At 42.8% G+C, this 20,715-nt stretch overlaps 1 protein-coding gene across 1 annotated transcript in view; it reads right to left on the bottom strand.

The window, feature by feature from the left end:
- CACNA1H (calcium voltage-gated channel subunit alpha1 H) overlaps window positions 1–20,715 on the bottom strand; it is a 391,999-nt gene that overhangs the window by 29,475 nt on the left and 341,809 nt on the right. Inside the window, exons 25-27 of the mRNA XM_069734647.1 lie at window positions 20,090–20,282; window positions 1,655–1,806; window positions 479–588 (exon numbers count right to left, since the gene is read on the bottom strand). Of these exons, the coding sequence (XP_069590748.1) occupies window positions 479–588; window positions 1,655–1,806; window positions 20,090–20,282 (455 nt within the window). The remainder of the gene's footprint in view (window positions 1–478; window positions 589–1,654; window positions 1,807–20,089; window positions 20,283–20,715) is intronic.

Here is a 20,715-nt window from a genome sequence, read left to right as displayed (position 1 = left end):
TATATTTCTGTACACAGGTGGCAGTATTATAGTAGTTATATTTCTGTACACAGGTGGCAGTATTATAGTAGTTATATTTCTGTACATAGGAGGCAGTATTATAGTAGTTATATTCTTGTACATAGGGATCAGTATTATAGTAGTTATATTTCTGTACATAGGAGCAGTATTATAGTAGTTATATTTCTGTACACAGGTGGCAGTGTTATAGTAGTTATATTTCTGTACATAGGGGCAGTATTATAGTAGTTATATTTCTGTACACAGGTGGCAGTTTTATAGTAGTTATATTTCTGTACATAGGGGGCAGTATTATAGTAATATTTCTGTACACAGGTGGCAGTATTATAGTAGTTATATTTCTGTACATAGGGGCAGTACTTTAGACGTCACTTCCCCCCTCTTTGATGTATCAGCTGTGCATGTAATCGCTCCTTATTCTCCACTCTTTGGCTGTGCTGTGATAATTGCACTCTACCTGTCTTTGAAGAATCTTCGAAATCCAAAGGCAACCAGCTTGAGCAGAGCTTCAAATACAAAGACGATGGTGAAGACGTAGTTACAGTATTTCAGAGCCTCCTCCAGTGACTAGAAGAAAACATGAACATGGAGAGATTACTTATTTTCACATAAACATGATCCCATCTGGTTTTGCTGAGATTAAACCCTTCCTTGAACCGCGTGACCCCACTTATAGAGAGGATGTGTGTAATCGCACCAGAACTTGTTCTTCTGTTCTTTTCTTGTTTGTTATCGTCTGGCCAAATACTTCAGAAACAGCAAATGAGGCCAAAATATTATGAGAAGCAGATGGATTGGCAGGATCATTTACGTAATCTGACACGAAAGGCTACATGAATTATGCATGACAACATGGTTGTACAAGATGGGGGGCAGAAGCGGAACTCCAGCACTGACATACTATCTTCGTTTATCTGAATAATCTTTAAATAATCAGAAATACAACCCATAGCAACATGCCATCCATCGCTTGGTATTTTTGTTATTAAATTTACCAAGGTGTCCTCTCGCCAAGAACAGTAAAATGGGTCCAGTCACCAGGAACTGAAAATCTCAATGCTCAAGAATGCCAAGTCCTCTTCTACATGTCCGAACGTTTTTGGCCTTGGTCCTTGTTACTTAATGGCTTGATGCCTCGGTCTTTGGGTCTGTTGCTTCAATGTCCTTGTCCATGGTGTCCATTGTTGGTTTGGTCTACGTCCCACTAGCCCCCACATGTATATGGTCTTTTTATTGGTCTATAGAGTTAGACTAGCCATCTACACGCAAGGGAGGTTAAACCCTTCTTAGATGGATTAGATCTCCAAATTGCTGTCCGTTGACTTTCATGTCATAAGAAATGGGGTCCCAATCGTCATCAGTTCCTACCCTATCTATATAAACTGTGAATAGAAGACCCATATGTTTATAGGAAAGATATGAGGTAGGAAGCTGGAGGCTACTGTTCACCTGGCAGTCTACCAGTTCTTCTGCCAGATCCGGTTGTCACTTTACGCAGACTAGGCAGGAATGATTGGTGGAAGAGGGCTATTAAATCAACAAGTCCTCCCTATATTCTGCCTCAAAGGGTGAGAAAAGGTTTTCAATGGAAAGCGTTTCATAGTGTGGTCTACAGGTTTGTCTCGCTACCTACCTTGGGTTGGTTGTAGTGCTCCATAGACATGGTGATAACATTGATACCAATGATGAAGGTGATGAAGAGGTCCAGGTAGTGGCTGGTGCACAGTGAATGTATGTATTTCCGGGTCGGGGAATAGTCCGCGTAGTACGGTCTCCTCTGGGCCTCTGTGTGAAAAATGTGAGAGCCGCAAAGTGAAATATTAGCAGGTCGGTGAGGAACATGTGGATGTCAGACATTAAAAAAGCACAAACAGCTGGTGGACGAAGCAGTACAGACCGATGGCGGACAAGATGGATAGACAGATATACAGACAGTACATACTGCTAGGCTAACCTAAAAGGTACACCATTAAACCAGAGTTATGGGGTCATCCCCGTGATGAGAGCACAGATATAGCAGAGATTAATGTGTGTGTAATTGGATTCTCATTGAATGCGGGCACTATTTGGGGCACTATCCATAGGGAGGCTCGGGATGGCATTATTAATGGCAGCAGTGTAATTCTGCAGTAATTATATTGGAGGTTTGGTTGGCACAACTCGTGGAGGAACTCTGGATGGCTCTATTTCTGAAGACACTTTGGCACTAGCCATGGAGTTTTTGGGGATGGCACTATTCATGGTGATCATCACGATTCTTTACCACTCAGTGGTTTGATGTCTCGGCCTTTGGTTTTGCTGATTCAGTGACCTCGTCCTTGTTGTCCAGTGGTTGGGTGGTCCCCATTTCACCTGCACCCACATGTTTGTGGTCATCTCCTCTGCTCTATGGGAGGTATGGAGAAAGTGTATCCAGTTTGGATGGCGCTGTTCATGTGGGCACTCTGGCACCAGTCATGGTGGACAATCTTCATGAGTTTGCTATGGTGGTCACTATTATATATGTTTTGTATACGAGGATGCGTTTCTGACTCATGATGGAGTCTCCTCAGAAGTATTTATTTAGAGAAAAAACACATCTAACAGCAACGGGCCAAAAACTGCAATGACGTGAGGTTTAACATTTCTCACTCATGTCTGTACATATTTTGCAGGTGAGACAGAGGCTGACCTGTGCCCGCTACGTGTGACCCTACCCTGACAGTAGCCAAATATGCAGTTAATGTGCCCGGACAAACAAGCTCAAGTGGACAAAAAAAATAAAAGGAGTGCAATGTGTTTCCGGAAATACATCGCTCGCTTTTTGTGAATGCCAGTGAAATTACCTTGCAAGTGTTTCTACGAAAAGAATGGCATCACATTGACAAGGAACATGACATGTCGGCAGCGCTGCACAATAGCACCATGGTAAGACATTGTGCAGGTCTCCTCAAGCACCCAAATCCAAATATACATGGGGCATATATAAGACTGAATCAGCCTGCAGCTGCCGGAGGTCCCGGAGTGCGATCTGCAGGGTTCATGACACAGAGGAGCCCGGCCATGCTTCTTAGTTGTCAATGCATCTGCCTGACGATGCTCCTTGTGGTAAAGTTGGGCATAATTGGGTTATGCCCATGGCTGGCAGACACTAGAGGAATCTCCTGATCACCAAAAATTTAGGTTCATTGTAGAGAAATTGCACTAAGCACATATTAGGAAGGACGGAAGTAAAAAGTTGTGCTCAAGCAGTTTGGGGATTGGTAGAGAATATGTGAAATTAAACTATGGGACTGAGGAGCTGTGTACTTGTAGGACTGTGGAGCTGATCACTTGTAGGACTGCCGAGCTGAGCACTTGTAGGACTGCCGAGCAGTGTACTTGTAGGACTGCGGAGCTGTGTACTTGTAGGACTGCGGAGCTGTGGACTTGTAGGACTGCGGAGCTGTGTACTTGTAGGACTGCGGAGCTGTGTACTTGTAGGACTGCCGAGCTGTGTACTTGTAGGACTGCCGAGCTGTGTACTTGTAAGACTGCGGAGCTGTGTACTTGTAAGAATGTGGAGCTATATACTTGTAGGACTGTGGAGCTGTGCACTTGTAGGACTGTGGAGCTGTGCACTTGTAGGACTGTGGAGCTGTGTACTTGTAGGACTGTGGAGCTGTGTACTTGTAGGACTGTGGAGCTGTGTACTTGTAGGACTGTGGAGCTGTGTACTTATAGGACTGTGGAGCTGAGCACTTGTAGGACTGTTGATTAGTGTACTTGTAGGACTGTGGACATGTGTACTTGTAGGACTGTGGAGCTGTGCACTTGACCTTTCTGGATCACGAGACTGTGTTTTAGGACTGTGGAGCCTCTCAATTGTAGGAAAATGTCTTTATCCTTTTCTTTGTTCTTTTGGGGCTAGAATTGTGGGCTTGTAGGACACGGTTATTCTGCTGGGACTGGGGGGCTATACACTTGTGCAATAATACATAAGACTTCAGAGCTGTCTCCTTTAGACCACACATGATCCAGGAATGTTATCATTGTATTTCTATTTCAATGTGACCATCATTATTGTTGTTAGTTTTGTGTGATCCCAAAGTTTGGAACGTCTATAATCTCTCTGGATTGTCAGACATTTACAGTGTATTTTAGGAGGAACATAAATGCTTCATCATTTGATCTGCTTAAGCTTCTGCGGTTGGTAACTGCACGGAGATAATGTATTTTTAATGCTCTGGAGAAGAGAAAAAGACGAGTAATTACCCAAAAGAGATGAAAGCTCCTCTGCCTGGAGATCATCATTTTACCTTACGACTAAATCTCTGAGATAATTGACTTTTCGTGTATTCAGCTGGACTCCGTCCTGGCACCTGGGCATTAACTACTGTACCCTAAAGCTTGTGTACACAATCTAAACTATTAATTTACAAAACTATTTTAGGTCTAAAACTCTGAGACATCTAGGAACATTACAATAAGATGATCACTAGATCGAGTGAGGGGCAAGGTGACCACATCGGGTGCCAATGATGGAGATTTCTTAATATGGCCAACCATAGACAGTAAATTTCTAATGGATCTTCAGAAGATCTGATAAAACTAGGGGCTCCTGGACCACATCGGGCATCCACTTCAGAAGATAGATTGTCAATGATAGATTTCTGAATTGTGGTAATCCAGGGTGGCCGTGATGCCCTCTCCTCACTGAAGAGAAGAGGCTTCATGCCAACGTTGCCTCCATGCACTGACATTACTAGCTGCTAAATCACATCAGTTTCTCAAGATGGAAACATAGAGATTGGTCTCTGGCTAGTTTCCGGGAACGATTTGGGGGCAAGGCTTAAGGTTAGGACCCTTCTGACAAACCCAAATCATGACAATGGGTATTGTTGGGAGAGATGACCTTCCATGACATATAGGGTTGTCATTTGGATAAAGGTGAGCCATTTCACCGTTCAAGGTCTATCGTTCTTGCTCCAGAAATTGTTCTATCAAGATTGCACCATGTATGGTCAGCCTGTGGTTCATACCAAAAATTACACATCCTTGCCCCAAAAGAACTAGATCACATGGTCATCTCTCCAAAGTTCATGGAATGACTTTCATGCAGAACACGAACTCAAAGTCATGCAAAGCTTATCACAGGCTGCGCGATCTGCGGGGAGACGTAGCCGAGGAGGGTATAGACCAACTCTCAAAGCTTTCTAATACTTTTGTGACTACGTTCACAGATATGTGGTGACCATTCTGTGGCCTCTTCACAGTCTGCTCCCTGCCTAAATATTTTGGTATGGTCCACATAGCAGAAAGCTGGAGAATTTGCACTTGTCCTATTCTATCTTCCCTACGTGGCTTGTCATGGTCACGTCTCCGAGTGGCACAGCCATGATTTAAGCACAGCATGATCCCAGAAAACATGGATACCATTGGACAATACACAACACAGAGGACACCACACATCTTTCTGAGACGGCCTACGACGTGACCGAGAGCCGGAAATCCTTCACCTGCGGGAAACTGACGCTAGACATTTCCTAATAATTCAATTCTGACTGCAGTTCGATTCGTCTCTATAACCGGTGACTAAACCCAATTATTGGTCCAGTCTTGTGGTCTGGTGATAATGGTGACCAGTTCTGATGATTGGAGGAGCTGAATATCATCCTGGTGATGGTTCTACAAGTTTCACCCATCTCCTATTCAGTATGAGGATAACACATGTTCCTGCCATGGAGCCTACTCCCGGTGGTACATGGACCCAGAACCGCAGGTGTAGATCTTAGGCTTTAGATGCTCTTGAGAAATTGACTTGGCAGAAAATCCAGAAGTTTTAATGTGACTGATTTCATATCAGGAATATTCCAAAGCCTAAGAAGAATCATTTTTTTTATAAAATTATACGTCACATCCCCTTTAAATCCGAAGTGATTGCCCTCCACTTATAAGACTGAAATATCCTGGAGCAATTCTGTCCAAAAAATATTTGACGCGTGTTTGACAGCGCCATTAACTGCGAGAAAATCGTTCTCCTTCCTCTGCAGTAAAATCTATATCCATCCGTCACTTGTCTGGGCCTCCTCATGTGGTCCAGTCGGGGGCCGTGTCCGTGTCCTAAAGGCCCCCTGTAAAATCGCTAAAAAGTTTCCATTCAATTCTTATGAAAAACTGAAAGTTTGAGAATGAGGACAATCATCCCACTGGTGTGTGGGGGATTCGTGCGCCCCCAACGGGACCCTACAGTGTAGTATATAGTGTAGATGGACGAGTTCTGCTACTCTCCAATATAAGATGTGTTTCATTTTCTCATCAATTTCAAGAACTTGTTGTCAGTGAATGAAAACATTCTGCCCAGATGCTGAACAGACCGAAAACTTCTCACAGCTGTGGGTTTGTTACAAGTGAATCTAGTTTGGACAATCCTATGTGAGCAACACAGGTCCATATCACAAATCTTAATTCTGTCCTAATAGTTTGCTACAATGTATCAGTGCAGGTAAAATGTATTAGTCTGGAGTCCAGGGTACTGTCTGCACCAGACCCAGGCTGGGAACCGTGTCATACTGCATCGCACAGCCGCCCCCCGCCTTGGCATCTCGATTTCACCAGCATCTGTGCGCCCAGTGCCACCTACAGGCTTGTGCGTCTGTTGGTGGACACTATAGCACATACGGCAGGCAGGTCAATACTCCGGCAGGTATACATCCAATACTCCGGCAGGTATACATCCAATACTTCGGCAGACACACTGACTGACCAAAGACACTCACTGACAGAGGCAGTATCTATTTCAGAGCGAGACCCTGACTTGTCTCTGTCCCAGCTACATTTCACATTTTGGCTGGCCAATTCACCAGCCTTCACACATTCCACTCTGCTACATCCATATATACAGTTGTGCTCAAAAGTTTACATACTCCGGCAGAATTTTTGCTTTCTTGGCCTTTTTTCAGAGAATATGAATGATCACACCAAAACTTTTTCTCCACTCATGGTTAATGGTTGGGTGAAGCCATTTATTGTCAGACTCCTGTGTTTTCTCTTTTTAAACCATAATGACAACCCAAAACATCCAAATGACCCTGATCAAAAGTTCACACACCCCATTTCTTTATACCGTGTATTGCCCCCTCTAACATCAATGACAGCTTGAAGTCTTTTGTGGTAGTTGTGGATGAGGTTCTTTATTTTCTCAGATGGTAAAGCTGCCCAATCTTCTTGGCATAAGCCTCCAGTTCCTGTAAATACCTGGGCTGTCTAGCATGAACTGCGCGCCTGAGATCTCCTCTGAGTGGCTCAATGATATTGAGGTCAGGAGACTGAGATGGCCACTCCAAAACCTTCACTTTGTTCTGCTGTAGCCAATGACAGGTCGACTTGGCCTTGTGTTTTAGATCGTTGTCATGTTGGAATATCCAAGTACGTCCCATGCGCAGCTTTCGGGCGGATGATTGCAAATTTGCCTCCAGTATTTGCTGATAACGTGCTGCATTCATCTTTCCTTCAACTTTGACCAAGTTTCTTGTTCCTTTGTAGCTCGTACATCCCCAAATCATCAGCGATCCACCACCGTGCTTTACAGTAGGAATGGTGTTCCTTTCATCATAGGCCTTGTTGACCCCTCTCCAAATGTAAGGTTTATGATTGTGGCCAAAAAATTCAATTTTGGTCTCATCACTCCAAATTACCTTGTTCCAGAAGTTTTGAGGCTTGTCTCTGTGCTGTTTTGTGTATTGTAGGCGAGATACTTTGTTGCATTTGCACAGTAATGGCTTTCTTCTGGCGACTCGACCATGCAGACCATTTTTCTTCAAGTGCCTCCTTATTGAACGTCTTGAAACACCCATACCGCTAGTTTTCAGAGTCCTGTATTTCCGCTGATGTTATTTATGGGGTTTTTTTTGCATCCCGAACAATTTTCCTGGCAGTTGTGGACGCCATTTTTGTTGGTCTGCCTGACCGTGGTTTTGTTTTTACAGATCCCCTGATTTTCCATTTGTTATTCACAGTGTAAACACTGCTGACTGGCATTATCAATTCCTTGGATATTTTTTTGTATCCCTTTCCTGTTTTATACAGTTCAACTACCTTTTCCAGTAGATCCGTTGACAATTATTTTGCTCTCCCCATGGCTCACAATCCAGATACGTCAGTGGCTGGACGAAAGATGCAAGAGTCTGTCTGGATCCCAGAAACTCACTCCGCTTTTATGTACACACATTGATTACAAGCAAACAGGTCACAGGTGAGGATGTTACCTTTAGGAGCCATTCACACCCATGTGTGTCAACTTCTGTGCATGTTTCCAGGCCAAAATCACCAGGGTATGTGAACTTTTGATCAGGGTCATTTGGATGTTTTTGGGTTGTCATTATCATTTAAAAAGAGAAAACACAGTAGTTTAACAATAAATGGCTTCACCCAACCACTAACCATGAGTGGAGAAAAAGTTTTGGCGTTATCATTCATATTCTCAGAAAAAAAAGCCAAGAAAGCAAAAATTCTGCGGGGTATGTAAACTTTTGAGCACAACTGTATATATACGAGGGGCGATCCAAAAGTAATGATAATCGGTTATTTCTATTGCACACAGAAATTAAAATAAAATGTTTTCTTCTCTCTTAGGTACCCACTAGTCCAGGAAAAAAAAATTACTTAAATAGACCACGATTCCCGGGAGCTACATTCATTTGAATATGAACTGCCGAGGAGTGAACATCAAAATGGAAAAAAACGAGCTCAGAGCTGTCATCAAATACCTCTGCTTGAAAAAAGTGACTACCAAAGACATACACAGCGACTTGGTGGAAACATTGGGGGACTCTTCTCCTCCATACTCCACAGTTGCACACTGGGCCAAGGAATTTAAGCTGGGAAGAACATCGACGGAAAATAACCATCGTGAAGGACGCCCATCCACATCCCTCAATGAAGAAAACGTGAAAAAAGTTGAAGAAGTTGTATTGGCAGATCGAAGAGAGGGTCAAGATCAAGAATTTTTTTCGAAGGGAATTCTAAGTTTAGAAAAGAGATGGACTAAATGTATAGACTTGTTAGGAGACTATGTAGAAAAATAAATTTATTTTTTGACTATATTCATTGTGTTTAGTATTGATTATCATTACTTTTGGATCGCCCCTCATATAGTAGTTATCAGTCAGTACTTGGGGCAGTCTATGAGGGCATCATACTGTGTGGGATGGAGAGGGCTGTGGTGAAGATCATCCTTGGGCTTTGCGCAGAAGGCACAATGATGTCACTATGGGCCACACACAGCATAGGGAGCATGTCGGCTACACTCCTTGCGGCAATGGCGCTAGGTGAGAACTGTTTTTTTTTTATTGCCAATGAGGTGGAATGGATGCACACCAAACTGACTAAAATGTCTTGAAATCTGCACTGTCAAAAAATGAGATCTGTCCCAATATCCGATTTCATCAGTAGATTTCCAAAAATTAAAACTCATAGCAGCCAATAACAGCTCTGCTTTCATTTTCCCAGATGTGTTTAAGAATTTAAAGCTGATCTCTGATTGGTTCCTAAGGGCAACAAGGACAATTTTGATAAATGGGATCTGTGTACGTTCTGGAAAGTGATTTTCTGGAAAATCGGATGCCGAATTGAAGGAATTTCAGAGCGTAGGAGACGCTGCATGAGTTGAAACGGAAATGTTGTTATTTGCGGCAGGTCTATTGTTTTCATGGAACATGCAGCATTGAAGACTCCCTGCAGATCTATCCCCGGGGGGACATGATTGAGTTTGGATGGAAACAGGCGAAGCCGTCTGATGTGGATTATTGTATTACAAGGACTGAGGATGCGGCATTACTGCTGGGATCAGGGACTCTACACCACGCAGCAGTCCCATGACAGGAGGTCGGTAATCCGGGAATTACTGCTCCTCGGGACCAATATCATGAAAACGCCATCAAAAGGGTCTAAAAAAAAAACGCTCTTTGTTGCTCATAACAACCAATCAGAGCTCAGCTTTCGTTTTTTAAACTGCGCCTTACAGAAGTCTGACACATACAGAGGCATGTAAAAGTTTGGGCACCCCTGGTAAAAATTACTGTTATTGTGAACAGTTAAGAGATGAAATGATCTCTAAAAGGCCTGAAGTGACAGATGACACATTTCCTTTGTATTTTAGGCGAAACAATTACATTTTTTTCATCTTTTATATTGTAAAAATTAAAAAAAGGAAAATGGGCTAATGCAAAAGTTTGGGCACCCTGCATGGTTAGTGCCTAGTAGCGCCCCCTTTTGCAAGTATCAGCTTGTAAATTCTTTTTGTAGCCAGACAAGAGTCTTTCAATTCCTGCTTGATGGATTGTCATCCATTCTTCCTTGGAAAATTCTTCCAGTTCTGCGAGATTCATGGGGCGTCTTGCATCCTATTCTATTTTGCGGTCTAGCCACAGATTTTCAATGATGTTCAGATCAGGGGACTGTGAGGGCCCTTTTTCTCCACACATAACTTTGATCATTGTGATTAAAAAGTTCCATTTTAACCTCATTGGCCCACAGGAATTGTTTCCAAAATGCATCATGCTTGTTTAGATGTTCTTATGCATAATTCTGACGCTGAATTTTATGGTGGGGACGCAAGAGAGGTTTTCTTCTGATGACTCTTCCATGAAGGCCATATTTGTGCAGGTGGCTCAAACAGTAGAACAATGCACCACAACTCCAAAGTCTTCTAAATCTTTCTGAAGTTCTTTTGTAGTCAAGCGGGGTTCTGATTTGCCTCTCTAGCAATCCTGTAATCATCTCTCACCGAAATTTTGCTTGGTCTTCCAGAACTTATCTTGACCTCCACTGTTCCTGGTAATGGCCATTCCTTAATTACATTTCAAACTGAGGAAAGGACAACTTGAAAACACTTTGCTATCTTCTTATAGCTTTCTCCTGCTTTGAGGGTCTGCCCCATTTTCATTTTCAGAGTGCTAGGCAGCTGCTTTGAAGAACCCATGGCTGCTTGGTTTTTTTGCACAAGGTTAGAGGAGGCTGGGTTTGTATAAAGCTGGGAAATGTTAATCACCTGGTCTTTCCTAACGATAATAGTGAACAAGCCATAACCCTAACAGGAGAATCAAGGTCTGAAACCTTGGTCAAAGTTTTCTGAGCACACAAATCTTCAAGGATGCCCAAACTTTTGCATCCACCCATTTTCCTTAATGCAATTTTTAAAATGAAAAAAAAAAAAGATTATTTTTTCTTTTTGCCTAAAATACAAAGGAAATGTGTCATCTTTAACTCCAGGCCTTTTAGATTTCATTTCATCTTCAACTTGCTTAACTGTTCACAATAACAGTAATTTTGACCAGGGGTGCCAAACTTTTATATGCCATGGTATATAAAGATAACACAGGTACCACCATTTACAATAGGTGATATCACAGCTCACGGCCCCCTGTGCAATGAATAACACCTATACATACAGTAGATAACATAAGATCCACGTTCACAATGTATGATGTCACAGCTCACCTCCTCCTCCTGTACAATGACTGATAACACCTCTATATACAGTAGATAACACAGGATCCACCATTCACAATAGATGATGTCACAGCTCACCTCCTCCTCGTCCTGTACAATGACTGATAACACATCTATACACAGTAGATAACACAGGATCCACCATTCACAATAGATGATGTCACAACTCACCTCCTCCTCCTGTGCAATGACTGATAACTTCTCTATATACAGGAGATAACACAGGATCCACCATTCACAATAGGTGATGTCACAGCTCACCTCCCCCTCCTGTACAATGACTGATAACACCTCTATATACAGTAGATAACACAGGATCCACCATTCACAATAGGTGATATCACAGCTCACCTCCTCCTGTACAATGACTGATAATAACTCTATATACAGTAGATAACACAGTATCCACCATTCACAATAGGTGATGTCACAGCTCACCTCCTCCTGTACAATGACTGATAAGACCTCTATATACAAGAGATGTCACAGCTCACCTCCTCCTCCTGTACAATGATCTGTATACAGGGCAGGCCTACAACACTATTAAATGGAAGTCATGGCACAGGACCAACCAGACCTGGCTCCCGTCTATGTACAGGCCCCACTCTATATTCCTACATCCCAACTTTCCCTAAACTTGTGAAAGAGGCGCAAAAAGCGCTGGGCGGATGGTGTGGCTCTGAAGGAAAATTTTGGCTTCGCATGCCACCATTATCTACATAAACGTGGTGCAGCCGGGCTGCAGATAGTGCGGCAGCCATGTTGTTGTGGACCGTTGTCCCTTCGATGCTGTGCCATCCTGGGAACAAAAAGCAGAAGATGTAGAATCTCCAAGTGTCACAACGAAGGAGAAAATTTTCCCTTCTCCCAGATGAGCGAGGAGAATGGTTTTTATTAGGCGTTAGGCTATTTACTATGTGACAATTGTGATCGGTCTGTAAATAATCCTCGTCAGATAAATCTGCGCAGCGGCTTCTTTATCGGGGTCTTTGGTGACGAGGCGCGAGGAGGGTGTCCGTTACTGAGCGCGATACAATGCGGCTCACAAATTCTGAAATAGAACACAAACGATTGTGGTTTTATTTTTAGCGACACAATCGCACTTCTGGCGGCTCCTTGTGGGTTTTTGAGGCCGTGCTCTACTTTTATTGAGAAAATCTCAGATTTTTTTTTTCTCTCCCGTTAAAACAATAGTGAAGCGATGAATAATCCTCCGATTGTGGAAACTATACTGAGCGCTCCGGCATTTAAATCTGACATTTTCTGTCTGCATTTGGCGACGTGCAAAATACGTGAAGGAATCAAGATATATTTTGCCATCAGCTTTATCGGGCAGCCGCACAGTGAATGAATGGAGCGGCGTCTGTGGGTCTGACCTGCTTCACTATTGTGCAACAATGGGTTAAAGTTCCCTATTCTGCCAATTGGTGAGGGTCCCAGCGGTCACCGGACCTACCGATCAGTAAGCTAAATGATAACTTGTTACAACCTGTGTGAACACAATGCATTCTCAATGTCTTTTAGCTGTGGCAATTTTCAAAATCCAAGCACGCTCCAGCACATATGGTGCTGATAGTGTGAATAGGGCGTGGAAAGGGATGGATTTACGAGCAGTCAGTGAGATGGGTGGGACTGGCTGCTCCCAGCTATATGTGTAGAGGTAAGGAGGCCTCCTGTGTGATGTCCGCAGACTACGTTGATATACTGGATGCTCTCCGGCCTGAGGGTTCTGGACCATCACTAAACTGCCCTTATATGAACTGGTTATTCTCTTTTTCCTGCACTGAAAACCCGATTATTTCCTTTGTTTGAGGCATGGTTTATGGGGCTGCCGTATTTGAGGTGTGTAATTGTCTTGCTCAGATAATTACACACTCCCAGATGAAAATGGCAGAAATAAAAATAAAAAAATAAAAAACAATTAAAGTTGTACATTTAATTTTGTATTAAAAATAATTGATTATACAAACAATAATTATTAATACAAAATTAAAAATCATGTCACCTTCCCCTTAAGAGACCAGTCTGGCCGTTTTACTTAAACCGGTTCCCGTGTCTACGTCAAATGCACTCGACTTATTACCTGGGTATCTCCTGTATATAATTATATATGTACAGCTGGTATAACCTGGGTATCTCCTGTATATAATTATATATGTACAGCCGGTATAACCTGGGTATCTCCTGTATATAATTATATATGTACAGCCGGTATAACCTGGGCATCTCCTGTATATAATTATATATGTACAGCTGGTATAACCTGGGCATCTCCTGTATATAATTATATATGTACAGCCGGTATAACCTGGGCATCTCCTGTATATAATTATATATGTACAGTCGGTATAACCTGGACATCTCCTGTATATAATTATATATGTACAGCCGGTATAACCTGGGCATCTCCTGTATATAATTATATATGTACAGCCGGTATAACCTGGACATCTCCTGTATATAATTATATATGTACAGCCGGTATAACCTGGGCATCTCCTGTATATAATTATATATGTACAGCCGGTATAACCTGGGCATCTCCTGTATATTATATATGTACAGCCGGTATAACCTGGGTATCTCCTGTATATAATTATATATGTACAGCCGGTATAACCTGGTATCTCCTGTATATAATTATATATGTACAGCCGGTATAACCTGGGCATCTCCTGTATATAATTATATATGTACAGCCGGTATAACCTGGTATCTCCTGTATATAATTATATATGTACAGCCGGTATAACCTGGGCATCTCCTGTATATAATTATATATGTACAGCCGGTATAACCTGGGTATCTCCTGTATATAATTATATATGTACAGCCGGTATAACCTGGGTATCTCCTGTATATAATTATATATGCACAGCTGGTATAACCTGGGCATCTCCTGTATATAATTATATTTGTACAACTGGTATAACCTGGGCATCTCCTGTATATAATTATATACGTACAGCTGGTATAACCTGGGCATCTCCTGTAAATAATTATATTCGTACAGCTGGTATAAGTTATATATCTACTTGTATATAGTAATATGGACCATGCTGCTATAACCTGGGCATCTTTTGGTAGATAATTTTAAGTCTGCATTGCTTTTTTAGACTGGATGCAGAGTTCAGGTTGGTCCGATCGAGCGCTACCACTAAAGTGTTTACTGATTATGTGTGATGCCGCTGTCACTGTGAATGAAGAAACAGATCTGTATTAAATAAGCCAAGTGTGAATTCTATTCCGCATCCCCGACGAGAACGTTCCTGCAGATATAGAGCAGCTATTTGTGCTAAGACAGAGTTATGGGACAAGGAGACGCCATTACATGAATCAGTGCGTCCACGAATATTGCTCCACAAAAATGTGACATTCAGAAATAAGCTGGAATGCCGCTTCGTGCTGGGGCCCCGACTTCTGAAAACCCTGAAATATTGGCATCTACATGAAAGTCAATGCTTAAATTGAATGACCCCCAACGAAGCTGCACCAGCAGGCAGCGTTACCCGCTGGGGTACACCAGCAGTACAGAGAGTCATGTAGCGCATTTGCATTGTTCTTTGTGTGTGTCCTCTTTTTTTGCCATCTTTTTCATGCAGATATCACATTATTGAGATTCTGTTGTATGCACTCAGTACTTTCATTGAACTTGGCACTTCAGGTGTATCATATTAGTTTTCTTTGCTATCTTATCAGGCTTCGTGTTCCGCAGTAGGACTATTCATACAATGGATCCATGCTCTGGCATATGTTTCTTATTGTTTTTAATTTTCACTTATGAATTATGTACTAAATAAGAACTTCATGTTCCTTTTTTTTTCCTTTTGATGTGTTTTAGCCTGTTTTTTTTTATCCCTTAGAATTTAGCTTTGTGCTATTTTTCTATTTTTCTCATTTAGGTATGTTGGCTTACACAGAAGAGCATAATGTCTAGGGCTCTATATGTACACATAAAATATCTAATATTTAGAACATCCAAAGATAAAAAAAAACTAAGTGAAGATGAAACAAAGCTGAGAAAATGTAAAGATCAGATGAGCCAAAGCTCAGGAAGCCTAACGTTTAGAAGATCCAGCCATCAAAAGACTTAAAAACCCAAAGAAGATTCATAGCTCCGAAGAGCAAAGATGGTCCAATGCTCAGAGGAGCTAAAGATTAAGCACTCAAAAATTCAGAAGACCAAAAGGTCAGAGGTTATTAACCTAAAAAAAGCAAAAATTCAAAGAATCCAAGCTTAAAGAACCAAAGCTCAGAGGAATCAAAACTTAGTGGATCCAAAGTTCATTTTAGAAAAGATCCAAAGCTCGTAGTTGCCAAAGCTCAAAGAACCCAGAACTGGGACGATCGTAAACTGAGAAAAACTAGAGCATAAAGGATTACAAGCTCAGGTGACTCAAGGCTCATGGGATCTAAAGCTGTGACAACCCAACGCTCAGAGTATGTAATGCTCATAGGAGGACACAAAGCACAGAAGATCCAAAGTTTGCAAAATTCAAAGCTTATGGACCTATAATGCAAAGGACTCAAAACATACAAGAGCCTAAGCTCTGGGTATCCAAAGCTCAAAAGACTCAAAGCTCAGAGGATCTAAAGCTGTGAGAACCCTGAGCTCAGGGTATCCAAAGTTCAAAAACTTCAAAGCTTAAAGGACCTAAAAGTCAGAGGATCCAAAGCTCAAAGAAGCCTAAGGTCTGAGGATCCAAGGCTCAGAAGACTCAAGGTTCAGAGGATCTAAAGCTGTAAAAACTCATTGCTCAAAGGATCCAAACTTCAGTTGACTCTACACTCAGAGGAGGACCCAAAGCTCGGAGAGACTAAACCTCAGAGGATCCAAAGCTCAGATGAACATAGGCTCAAAGGATTCAAAGCTCAACAGGTTTGGCTAACAGTATAATGTGTATGGGGGCACTGGCCAACTGATGGTTGGGAAAGATGTCAATCAAACATGTCCGAATTCAGACTGGAGATTGAATAGTTTTCCCTGAGATAAGCCGCAAAACAACATGTCAGTTGGAGGCTTCCTCATAGAGAACACAAGAGGACTCGGCCGAGCAGGCGCTTCTGTATGTGGGAGTGTTGGCTGAGATGGCTCTCACCTGCACGATCGGCCAAAGCATCGTCCATCCGACAGCCATCTAATGTGTACGGCCAGCTTTAAAGTTCAAAGCATATAACGTTAACAGCAAAACAGACTCAGAGAAGCCAAACATGAGAGGAGCCAAAGCTTAGAAGATCCAAGGCTAAGAGAATCCTATACCTACCAAAGCCAAATTTCAGAGGGTCCATAGCACCGAGGACCCAAAGATCAAAAATTAAAGATTAGACAATCTAAAGCTCAGACGTGTGAAAGCTCACAAGAGTCAAAGATAAGATGAACCAAAACTCTGGAGATCCACAGGTTAGAAGATTCAATTGCCTAGAAAGTCCAGCTCTAGCAGGGTGATATTGGTCAGAGTATGACTTGGAGGTCCACTTTGGTATTACATTGCATAGCCTACGTTGTTTTAGGAGTCTCTGAAATATACAGCAGTCAATGTAGAACCACCATCGCTGTGTTTTGGACACTGATAAACTATTATGATCTGTGCAGAATAAGTACAGAAAACATGAGCTGCCCTCAAAATATTTGCTGGGGGTGGCCTTCTCCATTCCTCACTACATTCATAATATCTTCATTTAGTAGCTCAGGTCTGTTTTCCTCTATCTATTCTATGAGATGGCAGAAATCCTCGAGCCTCCAGTACTTGAAGAGGTTAAAGACTGAACGTAAAGCGTCTGTAAGTGGAAGAAGGAGATTCATAAGGTTAAAATCAAACCCAATCAAGTCTCTTATTCCCTCTCCCACTTAGATGCTGTCGTCCTGCCCTTGCTTGGAGGCAGTCACCCTGCACGGCCGCTTGTCTGGGGATCCCTTCAACCTACTTAGGATAATTTCTTGCAATTGTTTTTTTCTTCCCTGGTGAAGCGCTTTTTTTTTGGGTGGGGGGGGGGGGTGTTATTTGAAGGATGTCTTGCGGCGTTGTCTTGTGCAGTCATGCTGGTCCTATCCCATTACATCTCAAGCCTCTCTGCAATAAACACTTTCCAAAGACAATCACCCAGATAGTATCACACTGCGAAGCTCTTCTTGATAAGCTTCCCCCAGGAGACCACCGGAGAAGTGACCTAAAATTACATATACAGCTGCAATTGTATTTAGATATTAACAACTCGTCCTGAAATCCCTGATGGTTCTGCCGTCTTCTCATGCTGGGCAAGTTATTTTGGAGCTAATAGACCGTGCCTTCTACTGTATGCACCAAGAAAGAGTGACAATGCCGTCTGGTATCTAAGTAGGTTGGATTTAGAACTAATGTCCTCCCTTACCAGGACCACATATACTCAAGGGTCCGGCCAAGTGACCAGGACCACATATACTCAAGGGTCCGGCCAAGTGACCAGGACCACATATACTCAAGGGTCCGGCCAAGTGACCAGGACCACATATACTCAAGGGTCCGGCCAAGTGACCAGGACCACATATACTCAAGGGTCCGGCCAAGTGACCAGGACCACATATACTCAAGGTTCCGGCCAAGTGACGTTTAGAAAAATCAAACCCTGATTAAAGACCTACCATACCGATCAGACTTACATCGATTGAACCTGCCAATATCAAGGGAGAATACCGACCTATTTCGATCTTGATCATCATAGGTAATAATATCATTGGTGACTCAGGGCAAACTCAGATTGCCCCACCGTGGTTATCAGGATTAAAGATGGTGGCTGGATAATATTGAGCTCTTCCAATCATCTCAGATTCTTGATTCTCAGCTTAGTCATTACCAGACCATAAAATCTGTTCATTACTGACTCATCCAGACTTATCAACATCTGAACCCACATATTTTACCCCTTGATAATGTTGCTTTATGCATGTGGGCTGAACAGTTGGGCAATCGGGATGTGTCCAGGCCTTTATCTGAGAGATCCAGAAGTCTGCTGGTGGACACCGTGCTATAGTGAAGTCTACATGACCAGTTTTTTACCTTGTTTAAAGTCAGATTTCCCCCTATTCAGTGATATCGCCATCCACGCATTGTGAGGTCACTGCTGTGGCTCACGTTATTCCCCCCATTACTAAAAGGATGAACGATGGCTTTTAGAACAATATCGAACTCTTCTGATTATATGAGATTCTTGATCACCAGGTCATAAAATCAGACCCATCCAGACTTATCAACATTTGACCACACTTTTTACTCCTAGATAATGCAATAATGCAGATTTATGGGGGACGAGCAATTAGGATGTGCCAGGGTACCAGCCCCTGAGGGGTCCAGGAGGAGCATGAGATGTCACTGGATCTATATAATTGACCCTCAGTATAAAATCAGTAAGAAATGATCAGCGCATTGCTACATGGATGTGATTCGGGTTTCTCTGCTCGGCCTACGTTCCACATGCAGCCTGAGTTTTGCATGCAGGTACATGCGCTCACATTCTAGTTGTGTCTACGGAGGTTTGAGAGGAAACGGCGGCATTGTGAGTGTCAGTCATCAAAGGCCACGAGTGAAGCACTTGTGTTATATGGCACCATCTCCGGTGTCTGGCAGAGCTCAGTACATATCGGGTGGTATTCTGCATCATTCAGGTCCGGTCAGGTGGGAGGTATTAATACATGCATTACGGGGAAGCTCAAATTTTGAGTTTAGTAAAGCAGCAATGCAAGAAACAGTAGTGCCTGATAGGACTTGCATTGGGATCCTTGCGTAGAAGCTTTGGTTGGGGGCTTAAGCATATGGCATTAATCATGTAGTCACTGAAACTCCAATGATTATGAGGGTTTAGCTAGGATCTTCTGATATGTCAGTCACCCAAGAGGTCGTGATGAGGCGAAACCTCCACCAATGTCCTCAAGAAAGAGTCCCCAGTGCAGATCAGTGATGGTGGCCCACCCACCGCTCCTATCAGCCTAATTGGAGTTGTGGATGGGGTTGTATGACTCTGACATGGGACCCTCCAATTTAAGACATCGGTGTTGGTCCCAGCTCTCACCGATCGTATTTTGTGCCTAATTGAGATTCATCTATCGGCTCTCCGTTATCAAAAATTTCATTAATTGAAGGCAGAAAATATACATCTAAAAGTAATTAAAAAAAGTTATAACGAGTGACAACAGAGCGCGATGGACAAAACAAATCACGTCATTGGTCTAAGGTCCGAGAAGACCTCTGCTACCTGGTCGTCTTAAATTTGGTGACATTGCCCATGGCACCTTGTTAGAGTCTAAAGGACATTAAATGGGAAATATTGAATATTACCAACATGGGCTCCCCAAAATTGGACACTTGGTGTCCCATCAAGTCAATGGGCAACCCCACCTCTGTCCTATGCTTTCCGGTAGAATGAAAAAACCCTGCATGTCACCCTGTCCCCCTCCATAACTGATTACTCGGTTGCATCCTGTTTCCATCTCAAAAGGTTTCCCTTGAGTCGGCCGCACTCCGGATTTCTCTACGTAGATAAGCTCTAGTTTGGCTACAGTGGCAGGCAGGGCTCAGAAAGATTCTTTGGTAAACAGTCTACCGACCAGACATATACAACGCCTTACTCCTGCGCTTTTTCTCCAGGCGACGCTGCCGTTTCTCCTCCCTGCGACGGGCCTCCTCAGCCTCCTGGTGCTGGCGGCACTTGTGAAAGTTCTCTACCACCACACCCACGAACATGTTCAGCACAAAGAAGCTGACGATGAGGAGGAATGAGATGAAGTACAGTAGCATCCATGGGTTGTGGTTCCGAATTGGCTGCAAGGTAATGGAAACATGGCCGAAATTTACACCAAGACATCAAATGACACCATTTATGTATGGCAGCGATCTCTAACCTTTGGTTCTCCATTTGCTGGAGATGCTAGAAGTTGTAGTTCTGCAACAACTGGAGAGTCACAGGCTAGGGACTAAAGTAAATTATGCTGGTGCTAGAAGTCACTGACAAGCATGAGCATAGCCACCAGGTATAGTACATAATATGGGGTCCAACAACTAAGGCTCTCACATAAGGGGCAGCTGGTGATGACTATGAGTGATGGAAAGGGGCATTGTTTTTGTATTTCTCCTGTACTGTGGAATAACTGTGTGCATTATCCCTGTACTATGACATCACTGTGTATTATCCCTGTACTGTGACATCACTGTGTGTATTATCCCTGTACTGTGACATCACTGTGTGTATTATCCC

This window comes from Ranitomeya imitator, chromosome 7 (genome assembly GCF_032444005.1).
Source record: "Ranitomeya imitator isolate aRanImi1 chromosome 7, aRanImi1.pri, whole genome shotgun sequence".
NCBI lineage: Eukaryota > Metazoa > Chordata > Amphibia > Anura > Dendrobatidae > Ranitomeya > Ranitomeya imitator.
The sequence above is the reverse complement of the archived record's forward strand: the minus strand, read 5'-3'. Positions and strand labels throughout refer to the sequence as shown.